This window comes from Meles meles, chromosome 9, assembly GCF_922984935.1.
Source record: "Meles meles chromosome 9, mMelMel3.1 paternal haplotype, whole genome shotgun sequence".
NCBI classification, from domain to species: Eukaryota; Metazoa; Chordata; class Mammalia; order Carnivora; family Mustelidae; genus Meles; species Meles meles.
This window is the reverse complement of record NC_060074.1, coordinates 2,065,517-2,078,005: the sequence shown is the minus strand read 5'-3', so window position 1 is coordinate 2,078,005 and position 12,489 is coordinate 2,065,517. Positions and strand designations below refer to the sequence as shown.

Here is a 12,489-nt window from a genome sequence, read left to right as displayed (position 1 = left end):
TGTTATCGAATACATGCCAGAGGTGTTTTCCTTATTACCAAGTCCTCGGAAAGCACTTCTGCTGTTTAGATCTTCCCTTAGAAACTGATGTCTTTCAAACACTAAATGAGTCTGCTATCATATGTTTTCATCAGAAAAACTTGTGCTGTTCAGTCTTCTAATGATAGCTCCTAAATTTAACTCTCTAGATTTTCCACTTTCCAAACACGTGTTTACCCATAGTCTGGTGGGAGAAATAGACAGGAAGGAATTGCAAGGAAGCAACAAACAACCTTGAATTTATAAATAAAGAAAAATGTATTTTAGATCATGTCGCTAGGAATTCTTGCCACTTTGATATTACTTTATGCTTCTACCCATCTGACCCAGTAGAGCCTGATGACAATACTTGCTTCCAGCTGGGGCTGGAGTTACGGATGGTATGATAGTGCCCCCAGGACACGGGGCTTGGTCCTGCAGGTGTGTAGGAGGGCTGCGTGCTGAGGACCTCGTGCTCTTATTCGTAATTTCTTGCTGGGCTCCTCCGCCGCCTCACCAGTGTCTGCAGCCCGAACACCGTTAGTGGCTCTCCAGATGTCCGCCGGGGTCCAGAATGGCAGAAGCAGATAGAAGATAATGTCAGTTAGGTGAAGCGTAGGGGACCGTGTGGAAAATGATGTGCATCAATGTACATGCGCCCTTAAATAACGGATAACACGGAGCCCCAAGTCTAGGTGGGAGTTACTGTGGGAACGGTGGTTGGACCTTCGGAATTCCTTGTTAGGGGGCCGCATCTTCCTACTTGACTTCGTGTGTGATACGCTGCACTTCCTGTCTCCGTTAGCAGTGAGACAGTCAGTGAGGACTCGGGTGTGTGTGTGTGTGTGTGTGTGTGTGTGTGTGTGTAAAAGGAGTAGCTATTTATTTGGAATTAATAATCTTGACAGATGCCCAAACAGGAAATCTGTTCCTCTCTTAACCCTAACAAGCAGTGGTGTGATGGCAAGTGTTTAACAACCGACTCGTTACAAGATAAATAAATAAAACGTGCCTGTGCTTTTGCTGATTTTCCTGGGGTAGATCTTTGGTCAGTCGCAAGATCCTGGCATGATGTCACGAAACGCCCACAGGTAGAGTACTTTGCCTCAGGTCCCAAGGCCTGGAGAAGCTGCTCACCAGACTAGGGCTGTGGCGGGCACAGTGGGGGCCACTGCACCCTTCAGTACCAGGTTCCTGCTCCGCTTGTGTTGGCACAGAAGTCACAACGGAGAGCTCGGCTTCTCAGGCGCAACATGTTGGTATTGGCCACGTGCTTCCTGCGCGTCGTAGGAGGGTTGGCAGCGTTTCTGATTCCCACCCACTAGATGCCAGCCACAGCACCCCGTCCTCCATCACTTGTGGTAACTGAAATGTCTCTTGATGTCATCCGTGTCCCCCTGGGGGAGGGAGCAAAAGTGCTCAGGACTGAGAACCGCTGCTGTAGACGCACTCGCGAAGCCTCCGTTCCCAGCCGAGGACCCCTGGGGCTTCTCTCCTGTGTCCTTGGGTTTAACCAAGTTAACCTGGTGACTTCACAGTGACAGACCAGCTGTCCCCAGCAGACGGACGGTGGTGCACGAGTTCTAACCGCACGTGACGTTGAGCCCCTGTGGCTCTGTTTCCTCATCTGCAAAATGGGAAACGTGCTATCGTACAATCCTACAACTCTAACGTGTGTGAGTGTGTGTGTGCGCATGCGTGCACATGTGTCTCTGTGTGTGCGCATGTGTGTCCGTGTGCGTCTCTGTGTGTACGCGTGTGCATGTGTGTGTGGTGTGGGGGTGCATGTGCATGTGTGCGCACGCGTGTGTCTGTGTGTGGTGCGCATCTGTGTGTGGTGTGGGGGTGCATGTGTGTGCGCGCGCGTGTGTGTGTCTGTGTGTGCATGAGTGTGCGCGCGACGAACTCTTCTCTGCTCGTGGACGTTTAAAGGCCGCCACCTCGTGGCCGTCTGTCAGTACTTCTCACTGCAGACGCTGGCGGAGATCCCTGCTGGAGGGTACTGGGCATGGGTGGGAATGAGAACAAACAGAATTTCACCTTAATATAAAATGTATACAATTTAGCTCACTTGGAAATATGAAAATATGTGTTTTAGTGTGTTCCCAAATTACAGTTTTTGTTTTCAGTGTCTATCCGTAAAACTGCTCATGTACTCTGTTTTTCTTACCTTCACTTCTAGTTGTGTTCACTTAAATTTGTTCACGTAATTTTTATAAATTTTATTAATTTAATCTCAATTTGCACAAGACACTTACATTTGGATAATTTTTATAAATTTTATTAATTTTCATCTCAATTTGCACAAGATTAAGTCACGTAGCCTAGTAGAGGAGATGCCTGGGAGGCGCAGAACGCATCTGGAGTCCTCCGAGTGCACTTGGGGACGTGACCTTTCATCGCAGAGAGATGGAGAGAGGACGCGACTTTTGAGGACGAATATTACCCAAACTTCTCTCTACGCTCATGGGCACTAAACGTAGTTTTCGGTGGTGTCTTTGGAAATCCCCTTGGGAGCAGAGATGCCGCAGCTCCTTTTTGTGTCCGACAGCATCTGGTTGCCAGCTAGCAGCTGCTCCCATTCCTGTGATCCAGGAACCCCACATGGCGATAAAAACCCACCTCCCGGGTGTAATCAAAGCTCGGTGAATTGACAGTGGTTTAGCAGTTAGTGTTTGACTTGATAAAGGAGGAGAACGATTTTCTGAGAAATTAGTCTTTAAAGTGTGAGTTTTTCAGATTATCTACTTCTATGTGAATAGAGAAGTTTGCCTATATTCCACCCTTCCTAGAAGCAAACGAAGCTCTATGAATCCATGTGACTGTTTGAATATACCAATTACTGAATAGCTGTTACACCCGAACCCATCATATGAGCTGCCCCTTTCCCACCTCGGCTTCTTTCTTTCCGCTGTACCAGCTCACATTTTGATTACTCGTTGTGAGTCGGGAGGTGTTCTCATGTTTAGGTATGAGAAGCTTCTTCTAATCAACTCCAATTCACTCACCGTATTTTTCTTGATCCCCACTTTTAATTACAAAAATCATACTGACTTTTGAGTTCTTTGGTCCTTTGTTTCCTTGGAAAGTCTGGGAAGACTCTCGAGGGTTAAAAAGTCAGAAAATGCTTCACAAGACTTGTGGGAATGATGAGGTTGGGGGATGGAGCATTTCCAGGACTGAGGACGTGGCTGTCCACCAAGCGGTCTTCAGAATGTGGGCTGGGAGGAGGCTGGAATTTGGCAGCGAGAAGTCATGTATCACTCCTCTGAGAACTGGGCTTGGCTGGGTCACTGTGCCTTTCCCTCTGTTTCTCACTGGTCTGGTCGACCTTTGGGGGTGGCAAGGACCATAAAGTAGGCCGGACTCGAAGAAAGAGGACTGAAATGTAACAAGGTAATATGCATGTATTGTGTCTACTGTGTGCCAAGAACTGTACAAAACCTTAAAAAACTAGAAAGATGGAAAATCCACAAACCCCAGTCAAGGGTCTTTCAGATATTTTTTGGGTGGGAGGAGGTTAAGCAGGCACACATGTAGTTAACTGTAATCTAAGACAGACAAGTGAATTTAGAAATTTGGGTTCAACACCGCAAAACCAACCAAATGGGGAAGCTTATTCTAAAATGCTGGTGAACTGAATACAATTTTATAATTTTCCAAGAAGGCTCATTGCTGGGGATTTAATACATCAGAAGTAGAATTTTCACCCAGAATGTACCAAGCCCCGATGGAGAGGCTGCGGCCGAGCCAGCGTCCACAGTGTCCGCGGAACTGATGGAATTTCCGCAGGTGGCTGGATGGCTGTGGTTTTTGTGTTTTTTTACAGGACTTTATTTTTTGTAGAGATTTGAATTTCACATCAAAATGCAAAGGAAGGCACAGAGAGTGCTCATGCAGGCTCTGTCCCGGTACATCGTAGCCTTCCCCACTTCCCCATTACCAACCTCCCCCGTCAGAATCCATCATTGACGTTCGAATTGCTCCTGATGGGCGGCACTCCATGGGTCCGGACGCGTGTGTGCGGCACAATTTCGTCCTCACAGTACCCCACAGAGAGTCTCCACTGTCCTAAAGTTCTTTTGTGCTCGCCTTTTTGTCTCCCCATTCCCACCCCAACCCCTGGCCACTGCTCGTCTTTGTACCGTCTCCATAATTTCACCTTTTCCAGAAGTCCCAGAGTTGGAATCGTACATTATGTCCTTTTAAAATAATGAGCACTTCACCTGCATCACGAAGTCTGTGCTTTTTGCTTTCTACTGAGTACGTATGTGGCAACGTGTTCTAACTGCGCTGGCTTGTCCCCAGGGTCCTCGCGGTCCCCAGGGAATTGATGGAGAACCTGGTGTTCCTGGTCAACCTGGTGCCCCAGGGCCTCCGGGACATCCCTCCCACCCAGGACCTGACGGCATGAGCCGGGTGAGTCCTACGCGTTATGCGATGTTATATTCAGATCACATGTCAAGTTTTAAAATGGTCATCACTGAAGGGCTGTTGACATACCATGCCACAGTAGTTTCGGGTGTCCGACGTAGTGATCCCGCCTGCTGGACCTTCCTCAGTGCTCCACGCAGTGTGCGTGGTCGTTATCTGTCCCCACACGATGCTGTCGCGGTATTCCTGATCGCATCCCTTCTGCTGCACTCTCATCCCTGCGGCTTACGATTTTATAACCACAAGTTTGTGCCTGATTTGCCCATCCCCCCACCCAAGTTTCCGATTTATTGTGACTTCAAGTCGTCTTAGTGCCGACTTGGCCTCCAATGGTGAGAGCAGGTAAGCGAGCATGGTGCCGCCCCGCAGTGACGAGGAGACCAGGAAAAGCACAGGGAGCCGTCGCGGGCCCCAGAGGGCGTCCCTCACGAGCCACGTCACAGTCCTTGTGCTTCCCACGTCTGCTTAGTTGGTTCCAAAGGGCCACGGACACCCTCCCCGGTATGAACTGGAAGAGCAACATCTTCCCCCTCCTGCTGCTCTCTGGGCTCAGAACACTCCAGATCTGTGTCCTGCGCTCCCGGGGGGGGAACGACACTTCCAGGGTGATGGTGGGGAGCGGCCCCCCGAGTGGACACCGAAAATGCTGCCGGATGATCTCCCAAGTTTAGTTTTTGTCCAGAAACAAAATAAGACAAAACGTCTTTCTATGTTTGCCTCCCCGAACTCGTAGTGGCAGACAGAGGGTTTAGGAGAAGAGACATATTGAGACTAGAGAACACTGGGAGCCTGACATAGGATTTTTGTTTTGTCATAATTTACACCGTTGCTTCTCAGCTGACTGCAGAAGGAATTGCCAATTTATTTTTTCAACAGTATGCACATTTCCCCCACTAAATCTGGACATTCATCGAACTCCTGGCATACATATGGCCAGTTTGGGTCAGTTGGGTGCCAGAGTTTCGTGAGGTGAAAGAGAATAGATAAAACGTTGCCAATTCTTGGGACAGCCAGAAAATCATTAAAACGGTCATAAAATCTTTATCAACTTAAATGAATATGGTTAACGTTTGCTGGTCATGAGTGAAGGAACAAGAATTCCATCCGAGTGAAATAGCCCGAAACGGAAACCGGGATCTCCAGGAGAAATGTTCTAAAAACCTCTCTCGGGCTGTGTTCAGCCGAGGAAGGACGTCAGGTGCGCAGAGTGAATGCAGACAGGGGTCAGTCGGGCCGGCCGGGGCCTGCTTCCACCTGGCGGGACACGCCTGGCCCCCGAGCCAGTCGCTCTGAAGGAGCTTCGTCATGAAATACTCTGAGGAACATTGTTCGATCAAAACACACACAGCGAGAAAGAACTCGAGTCTCTTTCTGCGCTTTAAAGCCAAAGTGTAAAACGGTTCTCAGAAGAGTCATTCTGAGAGAATCCCGGAGAAGGTGCAATTGTCAGTTTAAAAGCTTCTCGCTCTGTGTCTTCCACTGTGGGAATAACACGACACGTTGCTTTTGTAGCCGTTTTCCGCTCAGATGGCCGGCTTAGACGAGAAGTCCGGACTGGGGAGTCAAGTGGGACTCATGCCTGGCTCTGTGGTAAGTGCAGATTCTACTGATAATCCAAGTTCTGATGCAAAATCATGTTACGTAAAGCAAGGTTTGAATTAGCTGGTTAAGAGGTAATATGTGTCTTCTAGAACACACCCGTCCGTCCATTAACTCATTCAATTTATTTATCAGACCCTGCGTGTACCAACTAGAAGCCCGGAATGTCCCCTTCATAGATGTGCGGAGAACTTGTTGACTTTAATAAAGGGCTGCCTGTATGTTTCATTTAATATTTGAAGAAAATAAAGAATTTTAAAACCTATAACCACCGCCACCACAAAACCCGTGCTTTTTATGGTGTTGTTAGAAACAGTGATTTGGCAAAACTTTGATATGGGAAATTTTGCCATTTTAATTTTCATTATTTCCTGCTTAATATCCTCTGACTGCCCATGCCAACACCCGTAAAGTCCCCGACGGGGCCTAGTAGCCATTCCCGTCATCTTCTGAATTTTCTTCAATTGCCAAGAAGAGTCCCATTTTCTCTGGGCAAGTACGTTAACCGGGGTCTTTGGAGAATACGATCTCACTGAACAAACTAACATTTATACAACCAACCCTCCCGTGCTTTTTGTCTCATGACATAATTCAGAGGCATCCCAGATTAATGGGATTTCAGGCAACAGCAAGTGTAAAGTTAAATCGCGTACGTAACCAGCCCGTCACCCATCCTTGAACATCGTTTGTCTGCCTACTTTTCAAATCACTAGCAGCATGGCTCGTTCGAGGACTGCCTCAGGATTGTTTCTTAAGTGTGTGTTTTCATCCAGTTGAAGTGCAATTGCACACGTTTATTTTTTTAAGGGCACTTTTGTTTTCTTCCTAGCTGAAACCCTGATCAATGCAAAATAAAAATTTAAATTTTTGCCATAAGGACAAACCCGATTTTGATTTAATTGGTTTCACTTTTTCTGTCATTTCAAAAATTTTATGGCTATACAGTTAATACAGTTTTTAAAAAGGCATTTTCTTTTTCTTCCCTTTTTCCTGCCCCAGTGTAATCATTTCTTCTTTAAATGGGGAAAGCCTATGGGGATACTTTAAATGTGTGTTATGAAGAAGAAATAATCAAGAAATCTCGGTGCCATGGATAATTTTACATTTCATATGATCTAGTCAGTATCGTTGACAGCTTCCTAAGTGTTTGATTTAGTGCGCTCACTTAAGTTATAGGAGTTTATCGACTGTGAGGCTGAAGAACTCACTGGACAGTGTGAGAATCACTTTCCCCTGCCAAGATTTTTCTTTTGTTGGACATTGTGGTTTCACAGAACTACCCCTTAGTATGCGAACCGTCTCATCCCAACGGCACTGGGTGTACACGGGCATATTCTTCTTTCTCTTTATGAGAGTGAAAGTATGTATAAAGTCATCCCAAATGTTGCCCAAATTTTAATCTTCCTGAACTCAGCTGCGTTCCAGATGAGGACAAATGCAGAATGTCATCATCTTTCACTGTCAAAGCTTCACTTTTCCAGATTCTAAGTCTGATGCAACATTTTTGAAATGTTTGACCCAACTGTCATGAACACGATGCAACTTTTGTTCTCATTTGTTTTTAAGGGTCCTGTCGGTCCAAGAGGACCTCAAGGCTTACAAGGGCAGCAAGTAAGTCTTTTTATAATTAAACTACCTACTATGGCAAAATAAAAAAAAGTACAAGTAAGGTCTCTGTGACATGAATGCTTCTGGCCGGCCTTAAATTTCACATTGCAGTGCTCCCTGGGAACAAGCTGTACTCAGTTAGCTTCTACTGGGAAACGTATGCGGCTTGTCTTTCAAAGTTTCTTCCTGGGCTCAAGTTTTATCATCTGGTTTCTCTATGTGACTGGCCTCCAATGCAAAAGACTTTTATATGCCTTTGCTTCTGAAATAACAGATCATTACTCATGTCATAATGAACATGCTCCTAACTGGTTATGTGCTAACTAGGAGGCTGTGAAAGCAAATCATCAAAGGCTACCACCACGTGGCAGTAGAAACCACAGTCAAGGTCACTCCATGGCGCCTTTAAAAAGAACGTAAAACTATCCTTTCTTTCTATAGCATATCGAATACCAATAAAACAGCGTAGCGCTATTTTAAATTTTGTAGTGATTTGACGAGCAGTAGGAAATCATTTTTCAAAGGAAAGGGGAAAAAAAGAATTCTTAGCTCTGTCAAAGCTTTTATATTGTCATTATCGTGTGTGTGGAGTCTGACTTCAGCCATTCTGTATGGCTGAGGAAGACGATGGTCAAGAGCCTGATGATCACTCCTGCTGATGGGACGCTCACTACATGCCTGCACTGTTCTGGGTTCTAATAGTGCGCTGGTTCTCAAGAGACCTTTGACAGCCTAGTGAAGTAGGTAGCGTTATTGTTCTCATCTCACGGTTAGGAAATGGAGGTTTAGAGAGATTCAGTGACTCCCTCAAAGTCGCAGAGCTGGGAAGTGGTGGAGACTTGCAGTTTAAGAGACTGTACTACCCTGCAGGAATACAAATATGTTCTGTCTTTCTTTGGTTTACACATGTAATTTACAAATAATTGTATTTATTCGCATCATTTATTCTCAATTTTAGGGCGGCGTTGGGCCTACAGGACCTCCTGGCGAACCTGGTGAACCTGGACCCATGGTAAATGTCAAGAAGCACGTGGACCCGGTTAAAGACGGGTCCGGCATCGAGACGGTGTCTGAGCTGTTTGTTTCGTCAGCACTGTCTTAATGTAGCAAGAAGTTGGAGGACAGTTCAGGAAGCCCACGTTATGTTTCTGAGGGCAGAGTATTTAAATTCAGAGGCCTTGAATATGGTTAGCAGACCATACCAAGATATTTGCTCTTATGAAATGAAAATTTTTTCCTTGGAGCACATAATCTGAGGCATGCAACGTAAAATTCAGAATACAGATAAAGCTAGTTTCTCTGATATTTGTCTCGAGAATATTTTAATTATATCATTCATAGGCATGAGCAAATATAAGTAAATATTCTTTTTTTGCTTTTGTTTTGCCTTGTTGTTAGGGTCCGATAGGAGCACGCGGACCAGAGGGCCCTCCTGGAAAACCTGGGGAAGACGTAAGCTTCCTGCCTTCATTACACTTTGAAATTTTGAAGAGGTTAAGAAGGAACTATGGTGTTAACATGGATATTATTTATTAACTCCCAATGTGTTTCCCTCACTTTTAGCTTTCATTAAACGCATGCAAAACTGGAGAACTCAGAGTGTAGTTATACAAAAATCTGAAAGTATTCTTAATTTTGCTGATTTTATATTAGGTTCCAGCTTCTTCTTTGCATTCTCCCGGTTTGCCATTGTGATTTCTCCGTAAGATACTAGAATTGTTGTCAATTTTGTTGATGGAACCTCTAAATGAACTTAAAAAAAAAAAGTACCCGGCTCTGATGGTAAAACATCAGTATGAATCTTCATTGAACGGAAATTTTTGGTGGATTCATCGTAGAGCACCAAACTGCTCTCCAGTGCAGAAAAAGCCATTTCTTCCATTGGATTTTTAAAGTTAAGACTCAATTCCAGGTTTTAACAGTAATAACATGTGATCTAAGAACTGGATACAAAAACAGATTTGCTTTTCCAGATTTTTTTCTTAGTTGTACCAAAGTTGAGGATGAAATCATGGATAAACCATTAATTTCTGTGTGATCTTAAGCCAAGTAAATATTTCCTCTTTGTGTTTCAAAGAGATTTATTTCAGCAGATTACATTGAATTTCATCATAAAGAAAATAAGTCTAGTAGTTCTTAATTATTTTATCACAAGAAAAGAAATGACAAGACGTATTCTAAGAAATTGTTTTAGCTCAGTGCCGCACGTTCATGTAGAACTCATAGCACGCACCGGTGTGTTCACGTGGGTGTAAATTTTGATGTTTGTGTAATGGTGAGCTAGGTCAGGTGAGTATAACTTATATTAATTTCTTTTTCTGGGTAAGTTAATGAAACCCTCACACCTGACTTGCTGGAATAGAAACACCAGAAACAACGCCTGCTTCACTCTCACGTCTGGACACTGAGCATGAGCTTTCTATCTTGGGGATGGGGGGACGCGGCTTCCTAAAAAGACTCGTATCTGCAATCGACCCATCACGTAGTGTCAGGAGGGAGCGCTCTAACCCTCTTTGCTCCCCCCTCACCTTGTTTTCTGGTTTGTTTTTTTTGTTTGTTTCCCTTCAAGGGTGAACCTGGTAGAAATGGAAATCCCGGGGAAGTGGGGTTTGCAGGATCTCCGGTAAGTTTATACGTCTCGACACCATGCCACAGAGGCAAACTTTGGAAGGTGAAGAACAGTAAAATCACCTTGTAATTCAGCATACACATGTGCACTAGACAGTAGCGTCAAGAGTGTCCCCTGCTGTCATCGCGGAACAGTACGTTTTGCCAAAGTGATGGCTGATTCCAATTCCCGATTTTATATTGGCTCCACATGAATAATGCTCCTGGAACTTGATAATTGCTTCATAACCTAATCGGATACTCTCCAAACAGAACGTAAAATTTGCAAAGTCACCAACCTGACCTGTTTCTATTTCACAACCTCCCAATCCCATTTGTCTTGAATATTTTTATTTTGTACAGTTCCCATGTCATAAAAAACAGCTCGAGAGTTTATGGATTTGTTTTTTTCTACGCCAGGAATGATGAATTATGGACAGGACGCCTCTTTGGCTGCCCCTCAAACCCTCATGTTGGCTGAAATTCTTGATGTTCTGGTCCTAGAATCTAATGACAAGACCCACTGGTGACCCATAACAGCTTTCGCCCTGGCTTGCTGCGAGGACCTGTCCCGCTAACATGCTCCGCCCGAATTCAGGGCCCGCCGCGTGGCCACCTCTGAACCCACCTTCCCATCCTTCTCACGTTACTTGGGTAGGCCCTGTCCCAGGATGTGCTCCCGGGCAATGGGGAAAAGAAGAGAGAAGCAGGCAAACGTCCTCTTAACACTTTTGCTCCCAAAGTTTTACCTCATCTGATAACCCCTAAACGGGTTCATCCATCCACTTAGGACATGTCCTGTAATTTCCCAATGTTTCTGCCACTCCGTACAGCCAACGGTACTGAACTATTCTCCACTTACTTCCTGAACGTGCATGAAGTTCAAGGCTGGGGTTGGGTTTTTTTCTTTTTAAACAAATGAGTGCTCATCTTTTAAGGGAACTTACGGGGCTCCAGGGATTCTTTTGTTTCAAATACAAAACCAATTCCCAGGCTCCCTGCTCCCTCCCACCTCCCCTTCCTCCCACATCAGCCTGGGGAGTCGATGCAGACACAGGCCTGCGGTTTAGTGGTTTAGTCATTAGCGCAGATGTCCATGTCGGCAGGTCCAGGCTCCCGCGCCCCATCCTGCCGCGTTCTCGAACATCCTGTCGTCGGGGCCTCCATAGGGAGGAAGCAGGCCCCGCCAGCATGCGGCAGATGCGCTCGGCCGGTCTGGGCAACACCATGTGTCTGGGGTGTGATGACAGCCTCCGCTCCGCAGAAAGAGAACATTTTATGAGCACCAGGACGTCTGGCTCAGTCTCGTGTTGTATGAGAGATGTGCGAGAACGGGAGCATTCCCTTCCAGACCACGGGAATTCAAAGCTAACTAATGACCTGAAACAGCGCAGCTCAGTAATTCTCCTGTAGGCTGAGGGTATGGAGTTTCCTGCTCAGGAAGGAGGGGGAACAAGTACCGGTTAAGGGGAACATTCCTGTGGACAGACTTAAAGGAAAGTCTTGAAGTGAGCTACTCCTAGGCAGGGCTGTGGAAACAGAAGAATGAGTGGAAGTTTCTTTGTTCAGAGAACACGGTTTGCTGTGCCCTATCATAACCCCTCCTTAGAGCACCACAGACACGTTTTCCCTGCAAGAGGACACAGAGGAATGATCGCTTTGCTTTTATCGTATAATTTCATTTCTTGAGTATTTGGTACACAGTGAATGAAGGCGGTGATGGACGGAACAGAAGGCTTTTCCGTCTGTCTAAGATTGCGTTAGCACAAGAGAAGTTCCTTAGGAAAGGTTCAGGAAAAGTGCTGCGAGTGTTCAGAGAAATGTTAGACCATTTCCTCTGTTGTTTATTCGGTGATTATTCATTGATGCCCACTCACCGGGCATTAGGCTAAGTGCCAGGGATATGCAGATCAATAGTAATAATTGATAATAACTAATATCAATCTACACTATCGATGTACTCAGGCGACCGGTGCCAGTGGTGATGACGTTCATTTCAAAACCAAATTAATGTAGACAATGAAAATGAGTAAGTCTCTGTGTCCTTATCTATTTTAAGAGGGTCTGAGGAAAAAGTTGCCGGCATCATTTCAAAACAGTCATACCATTAGGGCTTATTTTTTTGTTTGATTTCTAGTTTTTTAGTTTACTATGGTTAGGTGGAGGATGCTTAAAATTAGCACAAATTAAGGAATTAGTGCGTCTACAGTCCAATTTGTTCTC

The 12,489-nt window shown here is 45.4% G+C and overlaps 1 protein-coding gene across 1 annotated transcript in view; it reads left to right on the top strand.

Moving 5' to 3' along the window:
* The window catches only part of COL5A2 (collagen type V alpha 2 chain), a 138,410-nt gene that overhangs the window by 77,862 nt on the left and 48,059 nt on the right, over positions 1-12,489 (top strand). The window contains exons 7-12 of the mRNA XM_046019102.1: positions 4,327-4,437; positions 5,965-6,042; positions 7,618-7,662; positions 8,618-8,671; positions 9,058-9,111; positions 10,229-10,282. Of these exons, the coding sequence (XP_045875058.1) occupies positions 4,327-4,437; positions 5,965-6,042; positions 7,618-7,662; positions 8,618-8,671; positions 9,058-9,111; positions 10,229-10,282 (396 nt within the window). The remainder of the gene's footprint in view (positions 1-4,326; positions 4,438-5,964; positions 6,043-7,617; positions 7,663-8,617; positions 8,672-9,057; positions 9,112-10,228; positions 10,283-12,489) is intronic.